At 36.2% G+C, this 24,482-nt stretch overlaps 1 protein-coding gene across 2 annotated transcripts in view; it reads left to right on the forward strand.

Moving 5' to 3' along the window:
• Positions 1-24,482, forward strand: part of bin3 (bridging integrator 3) — a 266,316-nt gene that overhangs the window by 155,289 nt on the left and 86,545 nt on the right. For both annotated transcript variants that reach the window (XM_028806128.2, XM_051935652.1), the window contains exons 4-6: positions 101-162; positions 11,250-11,386; positions 20,123-20,163. In XM_028806128.2, coding sequence (XP_028661961.1) covers positions 101-162; positions 11,250-11,386; positions 20,123-20,163 — 240 coding nt within the window. The remainder of the gene's footprint in view (positions 1-100; positions 163-11,249; positions 11,387-20,122; positions 20,164-24,482) is intronic.

The raw sequence follows: 24,482 nt of genomic DNA on the forward strand, positions 1-24,482 counted from the left end.
AGGATAGTTGCAGCTCTGCAATTTCTTCACATTTCAATTTTCCAGGTTGATGTTAACAAAAGTCCATATTTTAATTGTTTTTCTTTCTTTTTCTGTTTAGAATAGAAGATCAAACAAAAAAACTTCATAAGGACATGAAGAAAAGCACAGAGGCTGATACAGGTATATATTCACTGTTGAGCAATAGTTTAATATGAGGGTGTCATGAGAGGTGTTAATTATATTAACAGTGCTTTACATGTTTGTTTAGTAACTATTTATATAGTGAACATACAAAATTACCTGTTCAGTTCCAGTTTGTAGTGATGCATGCTTCAAAATTTTACTACTTCATGTCTATACTGAGTATGTTGTGATCTGTTCCCCAGGTGACTTAAACCTTGTTTTATAATTCCCCTCCATCAAAAAATAATGAATGGACGCATACATCTGTATCCTTGTCCATGATAATTCATCTTAATTTTCAAGGGTGAAATTGAAATACTTTTAATGTACTATATATAATCCCAGGCTAGAACCTGTACCAGTACACACAGATACAAACAGTGTAAAAGAAACTGTGAGTACAAGTTTTTGTTATTTTAATAACTGCAGCAGTACTGAAACAGGTTTCAGATCTGAAATTGTGCTTGTATGGTTTTAAAACATATCGTGATAAATTCAAACTACTTTAGTACACTGCCGCACAATACTTTTAGAGTGTTGTTGTGTTTGAAACAGAAATTTCCTAACAGTTTAGCATATATAGTGCAACTACAACTAACTCTCTTATTTAATTTAGATAGATAGATAGATAGATAGATAGATAGATAGATAGATAGATAGATAGATAGATAGATAGATAGATACTTTATTAATCCCAAGGGGAAATTCACAATTTTGCTCTTTTATATTTTTATTTACACATCATTTTTGTTTCTCAGTTAGCCCTTTCTGCGTGCCACCTGTTAATGATATCATCCTTTGAATTTTGCATGTGCTGCATAATAACATTGTCTTTGTGGCACTTCTGTTGCATGCACATAGTTGACATCAACATGGAAACAGAGGTATCATGAACTGAAGTGATGATGGTATAGAAAGTAATATTGGTGTGAAAAACAGATATTGTTTTTTCCCCCCTTATTTCACCTTAAACAATTTCTTGTACTAGGAATTTGTTAGTTTTCACATACCTCTTGGGGTAAGAGTGCCGTGGCAGCCATTGTAGAGCACCCCTGGAGCAATTAAAGGTTAAGGACCCTGCTCAAGGGCCTAGCGGAGTAGGATCTCTTTTGGCAGTAAGGGGGATTTGAACCAGCAACCTCTCAGATGGGATTAACACTTAGTCATTGAAGAAGAGGGCAAAAATTAGTATGTAAAATTATAAAATGGGACAATAGCAATAAAATTTAAATCAGAAGTAAACAGAATATAATTTACATTTTATAAGGTGATCAGTTTGAATTTGTGCACATTGAAGATTATTGCAAAACCTTAAAGCATGATGTCACAGATGTTTCATGAAATATTACAAAACATGAGAAGTATATCACTATAATGAGAATCATGAGAGTCTAGAGTAAGAAATACTGGAGAAAATACAGATGAACTTCAGAGACAGAAATATCATTACAAAGATGTAAGCATAAAACGCAATAGTAGTTGAGGAATGATAACAAGATCAAATTCTATTGAAACTGGACAACTAGTGAGAGGGGCATGCACGGTTTGACCGTTACAGTACCTGCATTTTGGTATGGTTGTGATGATTCAGTCGATTATGTTGTGGAAGAAATTTACAATAACAGCTCAATTATTGTTGGATGTACAATTTTCAGATGCTGAGCCTTAATAGCGGATTTTGATGAAACACTGTATGGGTTTAATGTTATATCCACTATAAGTAGTGCTGAGCAATATGTCCAAAATTCTGTATCACGGTATTTTTCAAAATTATACCGGTTTCACGGTATTCAACGTTTTTCCCCCCCCCCATGCATGAGTGGATGTTAACCACATTTTGCACTGCAATCACTGCAGTAGACTGGCTAAAAATAACCTATTCCACTGTTATGAGAATTCTACATTGTACAAAAAAAACATTTTAATGTGCACACAAGTATTAATACAGGTTTGCATGGCCCCATAAAGTGATAGTTTTCAAGGGGGTGGCACTAATGAAGAGAAGGAATCACATTGCATGACAGTTGCAGTCAAAATATAGAATCTTTTTATTGAACAAATTTTGCAAACAACTTAAACTAAAATTTTGACAACATATTTTCAGCCATCCAAAGAGGCATTTAGACTTAGTAAACTTAGTAAAAAGTTGTATTGCACTGAACATGTTTTAGAAAAGGAATAAATGGTAAATATTTTTGTGTAAACCAACTACACTTTTTGTTAATGTTAACAATCTCTGTCCACTGACACGTTAAAGTGACTTTTTAAACAACTTTACCATCATTAAACTACATAATATTTAAACTAATAAATAATAACAATAAAATAAATAATAGTGCAACTTCCAGTAATAATACTATTACTTCAAGACTTCAAGCCCAGGTGCATTACACAGTATTCACCATTACACAGTTTTCACCAAATAAAAATAAAATCAAGTATTTATCTTAGCATTCTAAATGTTCAGGGAGCAGGAATATCATGAAGTGAATGTATTCTGGGCGGCGTTCGCTGCCAGCACCTCCTCAGTACAAGAAGAAGTCACTTTAAGAAGCACATACTGATTTGACATGGCTAGGGGAACACTTAACACAAAGCATTTAATGTGCTACATAACTTATGACGGGGTTTGAGAAAATCTAGTAAATTAAATATTCATTTTACGATGAAGTTTAGTTTACGATGTTCTACTTCAATAACAAATTGCGAGAATAAAGTCAACATGTTGACTTTAATCTTGACATAAACGGAAGAATCAATTAGAAATGTCGAGAATAAAGTCAACATGTCATCACACTATTACACAGTACCCAGGTGCATTACACTGTATTGAAAAAAAAAAAAAACAAGTACAACTTGGCTTGCAGTACTATCCAGTAGTATAGAAACAGTATTCACAGATTTGAACATAATGGTCCACATCCGACCTTTTAAAACTAAAGTATCTCCAGGCAACGGACGTGACTCCTTTTTTTTGGCAAAAGTTCTTCTATGTCATCATGTTCAACTTTATCGTCTGCTACAGCTTCAGTTTCAGAATGTTCTCTGTCCATTTTCACAGCGCAATATCTCCACTACCACATGTACTCCGTTGCATGCCTGTTTAGCGGTGTAGCAGTGAAAAAGAGCCCCCCTTAAACAGTTTCCCGCTGCGCCACGTTCCAAACGTTGTTTAGGCAATTTAAACCGTTGTTGCGGTATAAGAAAAATCCATATCGCAACAAAAATTAAAAACGGTTTTTGGTATTAACCAGTATGCCGCCCAGCACTAACTATGAGTAAGTAGTACACAACAAGATAACAAATCATAAGAGATGATTGTACAGTGAAGATATAAATGTAGTAATTATAACAGACATAATTAAAGTCAATTGCCTGATGTGGTTTTATAATTTAGGATCAATGATTTTAACACCAGCTGTTTAATTGCCAAAGTTGCATTCAGAAATAGATGAAGGAAGTTTTTCAGTCAGTGCATGATCAGGGCAGTGAATAGCATAGTAGATAAGGCTACTGCTTTACATCTCCAGAGTTCTGATTTAAAATCCCAGCCAAAGTAAAGTTTATATGGTTTGCAGTTCATCCTGTGATCATGAGGATGTTCTTTTCATCCCACATTTATTTGAAATTTAACACTAGAATTACCAGAGCCTACAAAAAAACTCATTGATCCGTCCCACCTTAAATCCCTTCACACTTCTCCACCAGCATCTTTTGTCCTGTAAATGTGTCGATAAGCAGCAAGCAGCGACCCCCCTATCTGACACTGCTGTTTTCATATAAAGATGCGCTATAACAATGGAGAACTCGGATGATGATGACGGTTCTACATCGGAGAAACAATGCACATCGCACTTTTGCCGTTGCTGTACTTTGTATATGAACACGGGAAGCTCTGCAGTCTACTTGTGACTTTACGCTCTAGGAAAATAAGTAAATAAATCGGGGTAAATAACATTCGATCTGGCTCTTATATACAAAGTACAGTGACAGCATCTTCCACCTTCAGCTATAGCCTCTTCAGTATGCGAGTGACTCTTCACGCTAGTGTTTAGATCTACATTTAGTACAGCGACGGCAAAAGTGCATTCTTTCTCCGATGTAGAGCCGTCATCATCATCTGAGTTTACCTTTGTTATAAAGCATCTTTATGTAAAAACAGCAGTGTCAGATTGGGGGGTGGAGGGGTGGGATAATGAACGTGACTGAGAGAATAAAACTGAATAAAAAAAACAAAGCTAACCTTTACAAGTATCATAAATTTACACCGGCTGTTACAGACTCAAATCAAATGTATGTTTTTATTCTAAAAAAGTAAGAATAAGAGCACATCACTTCTCAAAACTGACTCATCTGGGGTTGAACCCGTGAACTTTTGATTACCAGTCAACAGTTGATACCGTTGCACCACCGAAACGGTCATATCAAAGGTGTGTGAATGTCGCACCTTAACACGGGTTCTTTTTCTGCAGTTATATTCTTGAATAGAAGCACACTTGTCCTGTTATATTTGTACCTTTTGTTTATTTGATATTTGGACTTCAGGCTTCACACATTATGCACTTCATGTCTACATTTTGTCAGTTATTACTAAAACATAAAAAACGTTTGTTTTAACGATATGTTTACATAGATTGTTGTAGACATGGAACACACATGATATGCATGTGTTCCAAATAACTAGTATTTATAAAAGGTGTCATTTTGCTTGACTTCTCACTCTATACAACTCTAAGCAACTGACAGGCAGGTAAACAGACTTAAGCTGAGAAAACTGTGCGGTGTTGGGGGGATGTGATAGTAGGCTGCTTGCTGCTTATCGACACATTTACAGGACAAAAGATGCTGATGGAGAAGTGTGAAGGGATTTAAGGTGGGACGGATCTACAAGTTTTTTCGTAGGCTTTGGTATTTCTAGTGTTAATTAGCAGCTGTCAACTGGTCCTTTGTGAATCTGAGTGTTTCAGTAAACACACTCAATAATGGACTGTCATTTTATATGTAGATTCTGTTCTCATTAATGCCAATGCAGCCAGAATAGACTTTGGCTCCCAAGACTCTGTTTTGGAGCAGTTGCTTTCAGGCAGTGGACAGATGTATAAATAATCAGGGAGCCCAAGAAAAGAAGATTTAAACATTATATACTTGTATGTATGTATATATAACATTATATCTTTAGGGAAGTGAACATTAAGAAAATAAGAAGAAACAAATTTGTGGTATCTGAAAAATAAATGATGTCCTGCAAATTACTGTATAGGCGAATATAGGAAGCTTTTTAATATTATTCCAGACAATGGGAAGGATTGAATAGGGTTAAAGGGCAGTTTAAAATGGAGACCTAGAAGGCAGCTAGCATGAATGATAAGAAATGTAAACTAAGGTGACTCATGTCCAGAAGTTAAACCATAAGCAAAGTGCAGCAACAGCCAGATTAAATTGGTGCCTTGTACTAGCTGTCACATAGAACACCCATTTTGATGGTGAAAACATGATACTTTTTTCTTCCCTAAGAATGCAAGTGCATTGTATATTTCTTCTTAGCCAGTGAAAGATGAAAAAAAAAATGTTTTTCTCTTGAATAGCTAAGAAACATTTTTAGAATTTTCAGGTTACTTTGCGTATGTATTATTATTATTCCAGGTTTCTCAGTAAAGTGCAGTGAGTTTGTTCTTTATTTATATCTAAAAGAACCTCTGGCCACAGTGTGGTTACATTTAAGCAAAGCCTAGACTTTGGGTAAAGGCATATTAAAAGCAAGCCAACATTCAGTCCCATAAATAGAGAGAGGACGTCACTAGTGTATTGCAGCTGTTTAGCCTCAGAAGACGCCGGTCATAAAGTCAGTAGGCACATCTGCTGAACAGTGTTTCCGGTTTGGAGTAAGATGTAGTTTCAGCTGCTGCTGATACTTGATTATTTCACACTGTTCTAGGCCAAAATTTCACTTTGCTGCACAGTATTTGAATGGCTTCTAACTACCAGAAGAGGGACCAAGAATTTTAATTGACACTCATTAGTTTAATAGTAAAAGCTATATTTTGTTGTTCTGCTCTCAGGGCATTGAAGTAAGTATTTATTTTTTTCCAGTTAGAGAATTTATATTTCACTTTTATCAAATGTTCCAAAAATCAAACATCATTAGTGTTAGCAATATTACTGTTTATAAGGCTACATCAGTCTCTTACTATATTTGGCATTTAATTACATTTTTAAGTGGAAACTAATACATTTAGGTTTTATGCTTTGCTGTCCATTTAGTATTCGGTTGTATTCCTCTTTCATAAATCTACCACCAAGTGAACCCCTTATATTTTTAATTTTGAAATCCACATTATCTCTTGCATGTTTTTGACTTTACCTGATTAAAATGGTCTTTTCGAATACAATTCCTACTCAATAGCATTCAGTGTTGAAATTGTCTTAACCTATTGAAAATGGTCTTCTTTTTCTTCATCTTGAGCTGTATGATTAGGTTGCTTAATATTTTTGAGCATTGGATTGCAAACTAGTATGTTTGAAATTGTTTTGTGCACATGAGCAGTGCAGTCTATAATTTTCTGTTTCCATGCGACTTGTAAGAGGTGCTGTCAAGCACCATCCTCCCTTGCTCACCAGTTTTGATTATGTCTTTTACCAAAAGCTTATTGGACTACAATTTTTACCTACTTTTTGAACAGTCTCAGTATCACTGTAAATTCTCATTCGTTATAAGTAGCTTGTCTCATTCACAATCCACATTATACTCCTGGATGAACCATCCACCTACTAGAAAGTGGTGATATGTTCTACTTTAAATCAGAGAAAATTCAATTTACATCAAATTGAAAGATATGATATTTTTCAACCTTTTGCAGTCCTACTCCTAACTAACAATCTTTAAAATCTTTAAAGCGTTCATTTTACCATGCTTAATCACTGCAAGCCAGCTAACCATTGCATTTCTGTCTGGTTTCCTCTTACTATATTATTATTCTTCCTTTCTTGTGGTGGGCAAGATGGATTTGAATATGATTGCTAGATGGAGATCTTATTATATAATTGTATTTGGTGTGATACTTTATGTATATATTTTGATCATTTGAAACCAGTAGAGTTTTGTGTATGTTTTACGATTTATACTGCTCAGGATACCTCTTATGTTACTAATTAAGGTTATAAAATTAGTTCTAGAGGAAACAGTGTTTGTTTAAGCAGCAACACTGCCTTCACTGTCCTCCACATATTAGCTGGTATTGCTAAGATTATTTGCAATACCTCTGCTTCATCTTTGAACTTGAGTGCAAATTGTAATTTGACCTTTCTTTTCCTTAGACAGGTATAGAACTTTGCATAATTTCTCATCAGATTGCTTAATCTCATTGCCTACGAGGATATGAAATTATATAACTAAGAATTACATTGGGTAACTGATTACATGATTCCTTCTTCACTTTTTATTGTTGTTTCAAATCTCATTTCTGAAAACTGTATCTTGATGTCATCCCATTTTGGCAGCCAATCATTGTTGAGTAATAATACTTATAATTGCATAATAAAAATGGCACTGCATGAAGGTAAGAAAACAACATCCAGCAGACAGCTGTGATGTCTACAACATTAGAAAAGTGTGTCTTCCATTTTTTTACACTGTCCAAAACCCTTGTTTTCCTTCTTTCCTTGAAGGCCCCTTTGTTGTTCACTGTTGTGTTGTTCACTCATGTGTGCATTGTAGTTCTGCTTGAGTGCTGTTGGTCTCTGTGTCTGTTTGTGTGTCATGAAAAAAATGCTTGGACTGAAAATCAGGTGAAAAATCATGTATTGTGGTATCAGCTTTAGTACTTCAATAGTAGCCTTTTTACTCTTCCTGTTTAGCTTTTCTGTGTATACCAAATTCTAATATTGTCATATTCTGATGGCTAAATATAATTTCTTTTACCATTATTTTGAAGGATTTTATTGTGTCTCTTCTGTAAATAGATGGATTTTATCATCTCTGACAGACCAGACCTCCTATATGAAAGTTATTCCTTTATATTTTCTGTTATAAGACATGATAAAAATATTTTTAGCCATGAACACTTTCCTGTTATTGACAGTTCTATAGATTATATCTAGGCTTCTATGCCTTCTAGCTGAAGAAGCAGATTCAAAAGGCATTCAAGCCAAGGCAATCGTGTCATTTCTCTCTGTGTTGAGTGCATTCAGTATGGAGCAATAAGGAATAGCTGTTACTATACCTAGGCACAACTAAAACTGAATGAATCAAGCAGAGACACATGTTATTCTATTTAGGATTTACAGGTATGTAAAGAAATCTCCAGAAGTGAGTGTGCATGCATCCATAGACAAGGCAGTGCAAAAGATTCAAAAGTAATCAAAACTGTTTTCATGAAACTTTACGTTTTCTACAGCAAGCATCAGTGCTTTTTATGGATGTGTTTTATGTTTCACTATCAGAAAAGAATTTGTTTTTCCAGAATGCAGTTTATGAATTGCCTAGCTGTATTCCTTCCTGTTTGGGAAGGGGCAATGGGACTGAGAGTTTGATCTCTCATTTCCTTAAAATAATGCCTTATAACATGAAAAACCTCATCAAAGGTTTAAACTGTCATTTTCTTAATTCTAATAAGCAGAACACATCTGCTTAGCAGTCATTGTTACTCAGTAATGAGCACCATGTTCTGGCTTCAAACCACCCATTTCTGATTGAACCAAACCAATCCAGGAAGTGGGTTTGACAGTGAAGAAGCAAGCTGAGACTGCTACTTTTGTGATGGTTCTCTAGCACAATAAACACTTTTGTTGAGCTCCGTGAGGCGATTTTAGCAAGTAACTGAAAATGACCTTTTAAATCTCATTTAACTATGTTTAGCTTTATTTATTTATTGTTCCTTAAATAAAATTGAGGTTTGAAATGATGTACATGGCTCATAATTCAGTTCCATATCCTATATTCCATAATTCAGAAGGACTAAAAATCTGAATTTAAACTCACACTTCTATTTTTTGGCTGGGATGCTGTTTTGGTTTCAGGGTTTCTACATGTAATAGGGGCTTTTATATAATGTACTGCTAAATGTTATAGTACATAAAAATAAATAATTTCTGCATCTCACATGTTGAAATCTGACAGTTCTGGTAACTAAATAGTAAAATATCATATTCCGTCACAAGTCAAATTAAACAGTTAAACTTTTCTACATCTAGCCCTACCCTACACCCTGTTATGTTTTAATGTTAAGAGTGTATAATAACCCTTTTCTCTGCTTAAGTGTGCCCAGTGCTGAATGTATGCAGCAGTGGCCACAGAGTTTAGGTATTTTAATAATTTAGAAAATGCACCCCCACAAAGTTGTGTGCAATGGGTAGCAGAGGTTTGGGATTGTAACAGCTTTTTACATAATGAAGTTGTTGGGAAAGGCACTGTGTAAATAAAATGTATTATTTTTTTACTAGGGGGCTTACCCCCTGCTCGCAAACCCCTTTTTTTCTGCACTACGCGCCAGTCACTTTGCTTCTCTGCCACTCATGTTGTGAAGAGGGGGGCTGAACGCACCCCAAGGAGACAGTTGCCCCTCTGAAACCACCTCTTAAACAGTGACACAATGGGAAACAAACTGTTTTTTTTTTTTGTTTTTTTTTAACCTCCTCTTTGCTCGATCAGCTGCTGGTTTGCTGCTGCTGCCGTGCCGCGTGATCTGCATCTTGTGTGGCATTTCGAACATTTAAAAACCTGTACAGCAGCTGTCTTTGTCATCTACTCTTTGTCTTTTATTTCCGGCCCCGGGTGTGGTTAAATCTCCTGGCAAAAAGTCTTGTCTTGCGGGGCATGAATTCTTGATATTTTTTAGTTTATAATTTAAAAATGGAATACGAATCTGAAAATCTAACAATATCACATTAAAAGTTCGATAAATTCTGAAAACAATGATACCAAACATATATATATATGTAGGTTTTAAAATAAGCCCAATTTAAAGCGTGACAAAAAAGAGACATAAAAATGTCACATAAAGTCATTGCACAAAATCATTGCACTTTTAGGCTTAGGATGTGTTATAGTAGATTTAAACAGCCAATATTGTATACTAGCTAAGATACTGAATTTTATATCACAAAAACTGTAATTCCTACCTTTGCCTCACTGTGTGACCCCCTAAACCTGCTTGTGCTCCAGTTGTTTTAATTGTTTGTAAACATTTATAAGATATCCTGATCTTTTAAGTCCATTTGAATAAAGATAGCAGCCAAAACATACAATAATAATATCTACATAGTAAAATAAATTTTGGTTTGTTAATGTTTAATAAAACATACAAAAATGTCAACATTTTAATCAACAGAAATTTTGAAGTAGGGGATTGTCAATGACTAATTGCTCACAATTATTATCTCAAGAAGTTATGTTATGCATTCTGAAAAATGGAGGTTGAAGTTAAAAGATAGTCTTGAACCAAAAAAGGCCTGATTTTCAAGTAACACACTAATTAAAGAGGTTAAGTAAATAACAAAATGAATTAGGCCTAGGTTGATTAAAGTAATGGCCTTGAGTTTTCTGCTCCTGGCAAGGTGTTTATGCTTTTGATCAGCAAAATTTGTTAAACTTTCTAATCTTAGGGCTATGTAGGTGTGTAACTGATTCATTTGTGTTAAAATTTCTGTGCACTTGAAATACTGAAGGTCACAGAATCCAGAAAACCTTTTAAAATTTCATTTACCTGTATTATGCTGCTTGAGATTTTTTTACTGCTGATATTGCTCACTATTCTTATTTATTGGTCATTTAATTTTTAAACTTTGTATACGTTAATGGTTGGATAAAACAATGGGCATTGGAAACACTTTTTTAACGATTAGCCAATTTGTAATAGTAGCACTGGTGTCTTTTTAAGGATGGAAACATTTTTCCTTGGTTATCAATGTTGATATTTGAATGCCAAACTTATATGATTGTCAGGAGAGGCATTTTTCTGCAAAAGAAGATACTTTTTACATTTTAAAGGTAATATGTTATCAGCCAATCAAAACCCTTAATTTTAAAGCATAGTTCCGAGAGTGTCTTTAGCATGAACTGCATAATTGTCATTTTGCTTTGGTTATAGCTATGTCAAAAGCAGCAGTGAAAATATCTTCTGACCTGCTATCCAACCCACTGTGTGAGCAAGACCCTCAATTCTTGAAGTCTATGACAGCTCTGGACACAGCCATGCGCAGAATGGATGCCTTTAATCAAGAAAAGGTAAGGTTTATATCGGGAAATAAAGCTAATGTGCATTTGCTTGCTATAACTCTTAGTATAATGCTTAGTAGGTGATTTATTTCTTTTCACACTTAAATTTATACGTGTATATTTCAGTCATTTTGTCTTAATCAAATTACCACTCCCTTGCTGTGTTACAAGCTGAATGGTCATTTTTATGTCATAGCTTATTACAAAAGTATTTTAAAAAATCTTGACGCTTAACGATTGTTAAAAATTGATACAATGTATGGCACAATAGTGAGACATCTTTTAGAGGATTTTATTAATCATATGAACCTGGTGATGCATTTTCTAGTTACTTGTTTAATCCACACACAATACCACCACATACAACTGTTTTTTTTTTTTTGTTTATATATATATATATATATATATATATATATATATATATATATATATATATATATATATACATACAGTGGAACCTCTAGATACGAGTTTAATTCGTTCCAGCACTGAGCTTGTATAGCGAATTTCTCGTATCTAGAACAAACTTCCCCATTGAAAATAATGGAAATCCAGTTAATCCGTTCCGCACCCCAAATATATTAACATAAAAATCAATTTTCCTAACAAATAACACTGATAAATTATATATACTGTAGTCTACCTTTAATAAATAACACTGGTAAATAATATAACTGATTATTAAAAGAATCAAAACAGGTGTCCAAAGTGCAGTAGAGCATTCAATAAATCTTTAAATAAATAATCCTTAAAACAGTTGTGAAGTGGAGGTTTAAAATACACAAGAATAACAATCCTTTAACACGAGGTTAAAACGTCAAAAGGATGCAGTCTTTAAAAAACAGATGACAATCCCCGGTGCTTCTCTCTCTCTCTCTCTCTCTCTCTCTCTCTCTCTCTCTTTTCTTTTACTTCTTCTCCCCCTTAACCGGCTCGCGCTTCTCTATATAGCTGCAGCCCATCAGCCACAGGAACAATCATGGATGTGGGCAGTTTCCCACCTGTGCACTTAAGTGAGAAACGCAGACACCGCAGATCGCGGCTCGCAACTGCTACCACGCCCCCTCGCTAAGCTGCGAGCTATACCCACAGCCTGGCTCGTGGCTCGTTACGTGAGCCAATGCTCGCATTTAGATCTGAATTTTTCGCTCATACTTTCCTCGTATTTTGAATTTCTCGTATACAGAGGTGATCGTATCTCGAGGTTCCACTGTATATATATATAAAAAGCATTTTCTAGTGCATCTGCCTCATGAAGGGACATGTAGGGCTATGTTAATAGATGCTGTGTTACCTGTACAGTTGTATTTGGCATAATGTTTTGTTCACATCTGGTCTTGGAATCATCTTTATTAGTTGTTTAGTTATAGTACAGCAGAAAGATTAGACTAAGGGCTCATTTATACTTCACGCTCAGAACGCGTACGCGCATGCATCATGGCTGCCACGTGTTCCCAGTGTTCATTTGACGCGTCCTCTGAGCAGGTCCTCAGAAATTAACATGACGCGTGCGCGAGTTGTAGTACCAGCAAAAAGTCAGGGGTGCAGTGTGCTAAAAGTTGGAATGTGACGTCAAGAGTCTCTGTTTACTATCTACATGTGACAGAAAGCAGCTTTGCGGATCCTATGAGATCGATGTGTGTGCTTCGATGTTTGATGAATGGTTCGATGTGGTGAAGCAAAAAGCCAACATACAAATGCCTTCGTGGTGCTTTTATATTCAAGCATCGCATATTCCCGATCGTAATGACACGATACATTTTAAAAGTTTCACATACCGTCTTCTGTGCCATATTTTTTTTCTAGGGCTTCCTCTGGACCTGACAGCAATAGATCGTCACACAGAACACATTAAATGTATGATATTCCAACTCTCTGCACATTTAGAATCCTAAGATTTATACTTAATATCACTTTCATGATGAAATGCAATAAAGTATGTATGTTACATTTTACAGATAAATCATTAATTTTGTTTAAATAATGAACACTGTTAATAATTACACACATGGGGGTGACACGGTGGCAGAACGGTAGCACTGCTGTCTCGCAGGGAGTCACGTTGCTGGTATTCTCTGCCTGGAGTTTGCATGTTTTCCTGCTGAGTTTCCACAGTGTTCTCCGGTTTCCTTCCAAAGATACGCAGATTTGGTGACACTAAAATGACGCTAGTGCATGTGAGTGCTTGTATTCACCTTGCAATGAGCTGATGCCTCGTCCAGGGATTGTTTCTGCCTCGTGCCCAATTCTAGCTGGAAAGGAAACATTTAATAATTAAACATCTTTTTTCTGAGATATTGCGGTAAGGTGTCATTGGAATTTAATGGGTGTTCCAGGCAATTCACAAAACAGTGATGCCAACCTGTTCTCACAGTGATAATATCTCGCACTGCCACCTGGTGGATTCCTCCAGATTTACGTAAAGTACGCACGCAAGTATAAACAGTAAAACGCTTGCATGGCAGGAATGTCCATTGCAGCATGCGTCGCGTCACTTGAAGTATAAACCCGGCCTAAGACATAACTGATGATGGGATAAAAAAAAAAAAAAAACAAGTTAGAACCATATTTATTTTGAAAGAAACAAATAAGCAAACAAGCAAGAAAGCAAACTTTTTTTGTCCCCAGGTAAAGTTTAGCTTTTTACAGTAGCTCAATAAATAAATGATTACAAAACCCTCTCAAATAGACACTTGAATGAAGTAAACAAAGAAAACGTCTGACTTGGCAGTCACATTGAGGCATTATGCAGGCTTATTGCTCTTGATATAAAGGTGTCCCAGTAACATTCCTTGATACACTTCTGATGAATAATTTGTTGGCTGAAAGTGCTGTGTGTCAGAGAGAGGATGTGCAGCATTGTTCATAATGACACTCGGTTTAGTTTTCATTCTCTCCTTTGCCACTGCTTCCAGGGAATTGAGTGTACATCCCATAATTCAACTTGCCTTTTAAGTTAGTTTGTTGGTTTGGCAGGCCTTTTTTGAAGTGATATTACTGTCCCAGCACAGTGCAGCATAGAAAATTGCACTAGCCATTACAGAGTTGTAGAACATGTAAAGGATGTTGCTAGTCACACTACGAAAAAGAGTCTGCAATGCCGTTTCTTATATAGTTCCTCTGTGTTATGACACTACTCCACCCTGCCATTAATGTGGACACCCAAGTACATGTATTTTCATCACACACTTTATGGTGTGAATCAACTAAAATATATGTATGTTGCAAAACCAATGCAATTTACTTTTCACATATTAGTCTGCTTAAAAAGGAACATATGAAAGAAAGAAATATCATATGATGTATGTACTGGGGCGGCACGGTGGCGCAGTGGGTAGCGCTGCTGCCTCGCAGTTGGGTGATCTGGGGACCTGGGTTCGCTTCCCGGGTCCTCCCTGTGTGGAGTTTGCATGTTCTCCTCGTGTCTGCGTGGGTTTCCTCCGGGCGCTCCGGTTTCCTCCCACAGTCCAAAGACATGCAGGTTAGGTGGATTGGCGATTCTAAATTGGCCCTAGTGTGTGCTTGGTGTATGGGTGTGTTTGTGTGTGTCCTGTGGTGGGTTGGCACCCTGCCCAGGATTGTTTCCTGCCTTGTGCCCTGTGTTGGCTGGGATTGGCTCCAGCAGACCCCCGTGACCCTGTGTTCGGATTCAGCGGGTTGGAAAATGGATGGATGGATGGATGGATGGATGTATGTACTGTATGTATATTTACTTATGGTTTGTTGCTTTTAAAATGTATCTTTTTCCTAGCATTTGTCTTCGGTTACATATAAATATCCCTGTCAGCTTCTACCTTCTCCTTTTTCACCAGCATGTTTCCTTGCATCTCATTTGTCCAACCACAGAGACACAAGTTTGCAAAAAAAATATATATATATTATTTATTTATTGAGCCTCTGTACAAAGTCAAGTTCTCCCCTTAGGAAGTTTTAAATTAAGATGGAGGTGCAGCTGATGAGCCTTGGGAGGAGATGGGAGAAGATGTGGTTGTTGATGGTGCTGGGTGATACTAAAGTATATTTCTTGCAACAAAGGATGCATGGGACCATGGAAAGTGTAGGAAAAAGATTTGGGGCAACCAGCTAAAACCTAGAAAGTGCCTGTTAAACTGATTCTGATGATGTTTTAACTAACAGCTGTGCTGCTTCAGTAACTTTTACATATTTTGCAACGTCTGTTGGCAGTTATACCTCATAAAAAATAGAACTTGCCACTATGTGAGGACTCCTGTCATTCTTAATGCAAAGCAGGCCTATTAAAGAGGAATTCCCTTCTCTGTCCCGAACTGCAATGATGACCAGCACTCCTTGTACCAGGACAGACACTAATGATCGTGTTTCCCCATATTTGCTTTGCTCTTCCTTGTGATCAAACGCACCACTTTGGATTTCTCGTAAATCTTTTTAAGAGCATCTGTTACAATGCTCTCTAAATTTTATGGCAAAATGTTTTCAACTAATATTCTTTGTGATAAGTTTATATTTTTTATTTCTGTTGTAAAAAACAATATCCCAAGTTAATATTCTTGTTGCTATTAGTGAATTGTTAATTTGAGATCATAAGTTACTTTTGATATAGACACATAATTCTATAATTTGCTGAATGCTTTTATTTACAGTACCTGTGTGTTTAAATAGCATGTGTGGAAAATGATTGGCCTGTATGCACTCCTAAATTTTTCCACATCTTGTTGTTGTTTTTAAAATACATATTATGGGTGTAATTTATTTTTTCAGTATTTGTTATTTTTATGGATTTTTATTGAAATCACACAACATTCCATACAAATACATCAATTTTACAAGAATAGGATTCAAAACAAATCAACCCCCACCCCTGAGAAAGAGAGCATGGCCAGCAGAATTAAATTTAAACCTAGTAAAAATAAGCAAATATATAGAGTAATAAGTGAATATAGATAAATGGAGAAGACAAAAAAAGAGAGAGAATCTGCTTCCTCAGTGCTTTAAAAGCTTATTCTAAAATGTTATTGATTAGGTCCTGCCAGGTTTGGAAAATTTCTGCACAGATCCTCTAAGTGAGAATTTTATTTTTTCCAATTTCAAATAATATAAAACATCAGTTACCCTTTGACTTAAAAGGGGAGTAGTTAGGATTCTTCCAGTTGAGCAAGATAAGTCTATGTGCCAATAGTGTAGTAAAGGCAATTACAGTTTGTTTGTCCTTCTCCACTTTAAGCCCCTCTGGAAGTACACCAAACACAGCCGTTAGTGGATTAGGAGGGATTGTGACACCAAGGCTGTCTGAAAGGCATTTAAAAATCTTGGTCCAAAATGATGTTAGTTTGGTGCAGGCCCAGAACATGTGACCCAGTGAGACTGGAACTTGATTGCAGCATTCGCAGGTTGGATCTTGCCCTGGAAACATTTTGGGTAATTTTAAGCGAGACAGATGTGCTCGATATATCATTTTTAGTTGAATAATTGTATGTTTTGCACATATGGAGCTCGAGTGAATTCTCTGCATTGCTACCTTCCACTCCTTTTCTGATATGTTGATTGGAGAGATCCTTTTCCCATTGTCCTCTTGGATCTTTGAAAGGGAGGGACTGTAAAATGGTTTTATATATAACAGAGATTCTGTCTAAGTCCTTGAAACTGATGAGTATTTTTTCTAGTATAGGGGGAGGTGGGAGATGAGGGAAATTGGGCAGGTTCTGTTTAACAAAGTTTCTAATTTGAAGATAGTGAAAGAAATGTGTTGCTGGAAAGTTAAATTTAGAATGTAATTATTCATAGGATGCAAAGACGTTGTCTATGTACAGATCTCTAAGTGATTTAATCCCAAATGTTTTCCAGACGTTAAAACTGCATATGTTTGCGATGGTTGAAAAAGTTGGTTCTCGTGCAGTGGTGCCACCGATAAATGATTCTCTATCTTAAAATGTTTCCTACATTGGTTCCATATTCTGAGTGAGTGAAACACTATTTGGTTATTAGTACATTGGCAATAATTTGCATTTATTGGGGTGCAAAGCAAGGAATATAAAGATGAACTGCAGGATTCTATTTCTATTGCAGACCAAGCCTGCATATGTACATCTATTTGGGTCAATGTCCAGATTTTTATATGTTGTATGTTTGCTGCCCAGTAGTAAAACTGAAAGTTAGGCAGAGCCATGCCACCTTCTGCCTTTGGCCTTTGTAGGGTCGCTCTTTGGGTATGTGGATGTTTTGAATTCCAAATAAATGTGGTTATGGTTGAATCTAATTTCTTAAAGAACGATTTATTGATGTATATTGGAATATTTTGAAATAAAAAGAGAAGCTTTGGAAGGATATTCATCTTAACAATGTTAATTCTTCCAGCTAAAGTGAGATGAAGGGTTGACCATCTATGCAAGTCTTGCTTGATTTTTTCCATACAGAAAATTTTGTTGGTAAAGAGCTTTATGTTCACTTGTGATGTTTACCCCTAGATATTTGAACTGATCTGCGATGATAAAAAGGAAGGTGTCCAATCTAATATTGTTTGCTTGAGAATTCACTGGAAAGAGCACACTTTTAGTCAAATTAATTATGAGACTTCAGAAATCTTTTGGAATTCTGTTAGTGCTGTTAGGACTGTAGGCACAGTATTTTGCGGGTCTGATATATATTTTTGGGTGTAATTTTTACAAAATGTATTCCAGTTAAACTAGCTGGCTTTTAGTACGAAGTGCAGAAAGTTCAAATTAGCACCTTTTATCTATACTTGTGCGTATTTTTCTTTAACCACTCTCCTTTAATAAGCTTGGAAAAACTGAAGGATATTTTAATTTTAAGATTTGTCTGCTTATCTGTATTTCTGTGTCTTTGTCTTTTTATATTGTCTATTCTGCCTTTTATTTTTAGTGTTCGTTTAAATATCCCTGTTCTTTTTTCTTGTGCTCATATAGTGGGTGAACACGTGCTCAGATCTGAGTAGGTTAGTCTGCCTTAAAATATTTCTAGTAAATTTAAACCTAAATTAAAAATATTCTAATTTCCTTTTAATTTTAACCGTCATTACACATTTTTGTGGTTCTGCTTTATGGGATGTTGATGTGAGATTAGTATTCTTTTATTTGCTATATTTTTGAATATTTTCATTATTTTTTTTTTGGCTGCAGTGGTCATTATAAGAATGACAGCTGCATGTTATACATTGCAATTTGTGTTAGTATGACACCCAAGTGCTGTAAGTTGTGACTGAAATGAATGGTCTTTAGTGTGATTCATGTTTTAGCAGTAGGAGGCTGCAAATGTCTCTGTTGATCTGAGAAAGTGAGACACTTTTTAAGTGGGGGCGGGGGCTGGTGACAATTTATGATGTCAGTGTTTTTTTATTTACTTTTTAAGAAAATGTAAGGAGCGATGCAGTTTGTTAATATTAGATTTACCTGAATGTAATCTAATAACGTGGTAGGTTAATTGCTTAAAATTGTTACTGTACCTTTTCTGAATGCATAGAAATATGCAGTGGAAGTGGAAGGATCCAGAAGAAAAATCCTTTTTCAATTATTGTCGTGGGTGGGGGAAATAGACGGGAGTGGCTCTTCGATAGCCTGCTTCTCTTTTACATTTGCCTTTGCCAGAAACCACAAATAGCTTTGTTTGAACAACATTTTTTACTGAGTGCTAGGATGTCTGTATTTGTAAATTGTCTTTTTTTGTGTTTTTTGCCCCTTATCAAGCAAATTGATCCCATGGTGGCTATGTTGTAGTGCTAGTCTCTAAAAGGGCTTAGGTTTAACTGGTTATTCTTATTTATTCCATTTTACATGAGCAAGGGTGTGTGTGTGTAAGTTTGTTCTGCAGTGGACTGTCTTCTTATCCAGGGTTGGTCCCTGCCTTTTGCTTGATTTTTCTGAGATACTCGTTGATTCCTTAAAACCCTGTTATTGATAAGTCAAGTTTAGAAAATAGATATATACTTGAAATTTTGGAACAGGCTCAGGTGTGAATATGGTTAGATTTGTTATTTTTGCATGAGAAGAGTCTGCCATCTGAAAGCACTTCATCATAGACAGAGAGCTTTTTAGCACCACACCCCAGGAATTAAAATTGCATAAAGCAAGCATACTTTGCATTTCTGTTTTTATACATGTTTTTATTTTTTTGATAATATTCTTAAAGCTGGGAGATGCTGATTTTGTTAATGAGTTTTGAAATGATGTTTATTTTATAATGGGCAGTGTATATGTTAATATTTAAATGGATTTACAGAATGTTGTGTGTTCTCTGCATCATTAAAAAGCATTTAAAATGCTTGCTCAGTGTGATACATGTACGGTACAACTTCCCTGTCATCTAAAGTAACGACCTGTTTGAGGGGATTAAGCAAGTAATAGTGCTTATAGTATTGACAATCAGAAAGTCTAATATGTACAAAGAAATCTTGTAACCAGAAAACTTCACTGTACCCTACAGAGTGAAAGTAATGGATATTATTCAGTTTAGCAAGAGCTAATACATGCTAAATTTATTAAAACAAATTCTAAGGTGTGGAATAAATTTTAATTCATGACTGACATTCAGAGACCTATCATCAAAAGCATCATTGAGTTGAAACATTCTAGTATGAGGCTGAGAATAGTTTCTGACATAAAAACAAGTTGATTTCACTACCCGCAGAAACTCTAGCCAACCTGACTTAGTCTGAGTACTTCTGCTTTAGTGAAGGTCCGAATGTTTGTTTTATATTTTATATAGCCTTCACTATTTTGTTTTGCCAGTCTGAAATTCTGATTTGTTCCATAACAGGTTAACCAGATACAGAAAACGGTCATTGAGCCTCTCAAAAAGTAAGTGCCATCTTTACATTTTGTTTTCAAGTACACCTTCCAGTAGTGAAGAGTATCAAATGAATAATATGCATTTGGATTATTGCTATCCATTGTTTTTTTAAATAAAAATGGTCATTTGAAATTAACTATTTAAATAGTGAAATGTTAGATAAACCGCTTACTTGCTGTCACATGATACCTCGCTACTTCTGTTTAACATTACATTGTCATTTCAATTTTATAGCATTAACTGACAAGAAGAAGCTGATCTATGGCATATTTTGGGGGGGGGGGGGTCATTCACAGAGTCCTAGTATTTAATTGCTTTTATAGTGCTACTTAATTTGTTTTATTCATCTTTGTCTTTTAAATTTTTTTCTGTATAGGTGAATAGTTATATGGTGCACTTGGCTGAAAAAAATATTTTACACCTTTTTCTATCCTACATTCTTTACCTTTATTCTTTCTTGAAGTCTTCGTGTTGTAAAAAATAACCAGTAGATGCTACTGTATGCATTTTTTTATTTCTTCCTGAGGTATGTTAATGATTTGTGAATATTTATAAAGACATGTATATTGTTACTGTCTTTTAATATTCTTCTTAAATGCATAGTCATTGAAGTTGAGCAACCAAGAATTTCACTTCATAATTTATGTGTGACAAATAAAATTTGATTGAAATTTACTGTATATTGGCAGGAGAGAAGGGCACTTGAACATTATACTTTTAGTTCACATGAAAGAGTGATCTAGCAACTGATGATTGAATAACAGAAGTCCAATGTCTTTACCACAGTTTTCAATGCCATTTGGTATGTTGCAGCCTTATGCTTAAAGCATTTAAATTCATTTTCACCCTCATCAAGCAAAGCATAATACCCCAGAATGACAAGGCAAAGCAAAGATTTTAGATATTTTTGAAAATTTATTGAAATTGAAAATCTGAAATACAATAACATTTTTGGGACATCGTTTTTTTTTTTTTTTTTTTTTTAGTGAAACTCAATGATCTATCTTATTTTAAAGAAAATCTATGGCTGGAAGGCAAATATGATTCCAAAGCATAGCTCTTAATTGCAATGATTACACTGTTGAAAACATGTAGCATCTAAAATATTTTGTATTTAAGTTTATTTTGTAGATTTTTTATCGTATACTAGCCACATGACCTGTTGAAGATAAGTAATAGAATAAACTAGCCAACCCGCGGTGTAGCATACGCCGTATAATTATGTATTGATGGGTGAACACTTCCTGAAAGACACAGTTGTCCAAATGGGGTGGGTTTGAGGATACAGCTGTAAGTGAATGCAAAGATGGAACTCTGGAGAAAGGGCGGGGAAGTGGGCCCGAGAGGTTTTGGGTCCTAACCGTCCAACGATGGGTTGGCACAACCGGTAACGATCCTTCCGCAGGTTCACCTACGGAGCCCGTGTTAGGACATTTACATCCTCTAGATAGGCAAGTTCGATCGTCTGATGCCCATTCCGCCCCCGCCATTCTAGTCTGCCGATTTCTTAAGTCATCTCTTAGTCATCGTTCAGTACGCACTGCCTGCTCATGTGTCCGCCCCAACTCGTCACCTGAATTGCTTTCGTCTGTGTACAGTCCACATGCACTTGTGAGTCACGTTGACTGTTCATTTTCCACACAGCCTCAGTCGCATGCACCTGTGAGCCACGTTCGGGCTGGGTGAGGTTTCCCATGTTGAGTCCAATTAAGCCAAAGGCTCCACACCTGGTGGTGCCCTTCCGTCAATTCCTTTAAGTTTCAGCTTTGCACCCATATGCCACAGTTCACATGCACTTGTGAGCCATGTTCGGGCCGGGTGAGGTTTCCCGTGTTGAGTCAAATTAAGCCACAGGCTCCACACCTGGTGGTGCCCTTCCGTCAATTCCTTTCAGTTTCAGCTTTGCAACCATACACCCCCCGGAACCCAAAGACTTTGGTTACCCGGTTGGATGCCCGGCGGGTCATGGGAATAACGCCGCCGGATCGCCAGTCGGCATCGTGTATGGTCAGAACTACGACAGTATGTGATCTTCTTCGAACCTCCGACTTTCGTTCTTGATTAATGAACACATTATTGGCAAATGCTTTCACTCTCGCACCATGGTCGGCTGTTTAGTGAATTGTTGGCGGGCGTGGCTGTCTTGCGTGCATCTTGCTTGCCATGGACTTAGTGAATTATATATGTAGATGTTAAATTTTTACTATCTCTTACCCTAATCGTACCATTCAAGCCTTTCCTTGGTATCCGCATTTGTCTGAACCACTCTTGATGGCAGTTCTTCTTTTGAGCATGTTCCCATAATTTCAGGGTGCCTTGCTCTCCACCTGTTCACTTTTATACTTCCTATCATTACCAGATTTGTATAACCTGGTAGCGACATGTGCTTCCTTACCTTTACTTCTCCTCATATGTCTCATGCTTGCATTTTGTCTTTTGATCATGTCACCCAAGATGAACTGACCAATCAGATTATACTCACAGGGACGGACATGCACATAGACCTTAGTGTTTCATTATATAGTAGATATTTAAAGAGTTGTTGTGGCCTAATATAATATGGCATGTTATTGTGTCACTATGGAAAGAGACTTAAAACACTTAGAATAAGTTGTCTTTGTAATAAATAGATATGTTTACTGTATACTGACAATTTGCATCACAGTGATATTTTTTCAGGAGCAAAAAAAATGTGTAAATGAATATGCTATTATTTTGTTTGTACTTTAAAAATGTGTGTAAAGCAGAAGCCAGTGGTCTACTTTGTTTACATACAGAAGACGGCACAGCAGGTAGTAGAATATTATTTTTAGAGATCATTTGAAAAGGGCATGCACAGTTTTGATTCTGTGTTGCAGCTTCTGTTAAAGATATTTCCAGTGCCGATCCTCAGGGGAGGGGTAAGGAAGAGGAAGCAATATCTTTACTCCTTGGAATACAAGGATAATAATATCTATGAAGTCTGCCACTCCCTCTGTTTCTCCAGGGAAGTGCTTATGTGTGTTTTCTCTCTCTCTCTCTCTCTCTCACACACACACACACATACGCACTGTCTTGCCTGCTGAAGCTCTTGCTTGTTTTTTGGTCACTCGGTTGCGACAGGATGGAATGGTTCTAATTTCCTCTTTCCTGGTGGGTGGCGGATGGACGTGTAGGCAGGTTCTGGGGATGGCAACATTCTTAGGCAACATCCCAAAATCTTAAAATATTGGTCAGAGAGGGCTCTCCCAGGGTTGCACTTGATGACACATATAGACAAGTGCCAGATTCTTGGAAAATTAGGACACCAGAAGTGGAGCTGTGCTTCTGATCAACTCAAACAATAGTTGCATACATATGAGTTGTAACATACTGTCCAGTAAAATTAGACTTGGCTGGATAGTGTCAGGAAAGACTTTCACCCTGATGTTTGTTTTGGACATCGTAGATATAACAAGGAAGGCATTAACATGATTGGGAAAAGTTTTGTGAAAGTACTGACTTTCTTTTTTTTGTCTCTCCAATTAATTTGTCTTTTTTCTTTCTTTTTTGTGTGATCACTTGCGGTGTTTGTTTTAACAAAGTGATAAGGTAACTCACTACTGGGTTAATTGTATTTGCAAAAATATACATTACAGCTTGTGACCCAGAAAAATATGGTAAAATATCTTTCGGTCACTCTTTTACCTAGCCATTGTGAAAGAGTGGCAGTTAGTATTAGACCTGGTTTAGTGAAGCAGCCAGAATAAAAATATACCTAATTCTCATTTACACCTAAATTGAATGCTGTACAAAATGTTAGAGCTGGAAAACTATGTGGGTGTGGAGACAATGAGAACAGTGAGACATCAGAAAAACTGAGATAAGATCCTCTTCCAAGTTTTTCGGGGAGGGATCCGTTTGTGAAAATAAATAGAGAAAACATGCGTATGTGGATATTTACTCACCCACAGACAAAGAAGAGAAAAAAAAACAAAAAAAAAAGTTAAACACCAGCAAACTTCTGGTCCAGACATGCAGATGAGACCTACACCCTGAAGAACAGACAGGAGGGGGTAGTCATATATTCACACAAGAAGACAGTGGAGGGAATCCAGGCATGTGGAAACACTCTTTTTTTAAATATTTTCCACTACAAACCAGTTATACACTATGTGTTACCAATTATGAAGCAGACATTTTTGTTTCTCTTAACTAGGCTCTAATTTAGTATTACAACAATGGATACTGTGACTTTTTTTTTTTTTTGTTAGTAGGTGTTTCAGAAAACCAAAGGTTTGGCAGTAAGTTGATTCCCTGGCTAAAATATTTTTCTTAAATTCCTTTGTACCTCTCCATCGGCGTCTTT

The sequence above is a fragment of the Erpetoichthys calabaricus genome, chromosome 1, assembly GCF_900747795.2.
Source record: "Erpetoichthys calabaricus chromosome 1, fErpCal1.3, whole genome shotgun sequence".
NCBI lineage: Eukaryota > Metazoa > Chordata > Cladistia > Polypteriformes > Polypteridae > Erpetoichthys > Erpetoichthys calabaricus.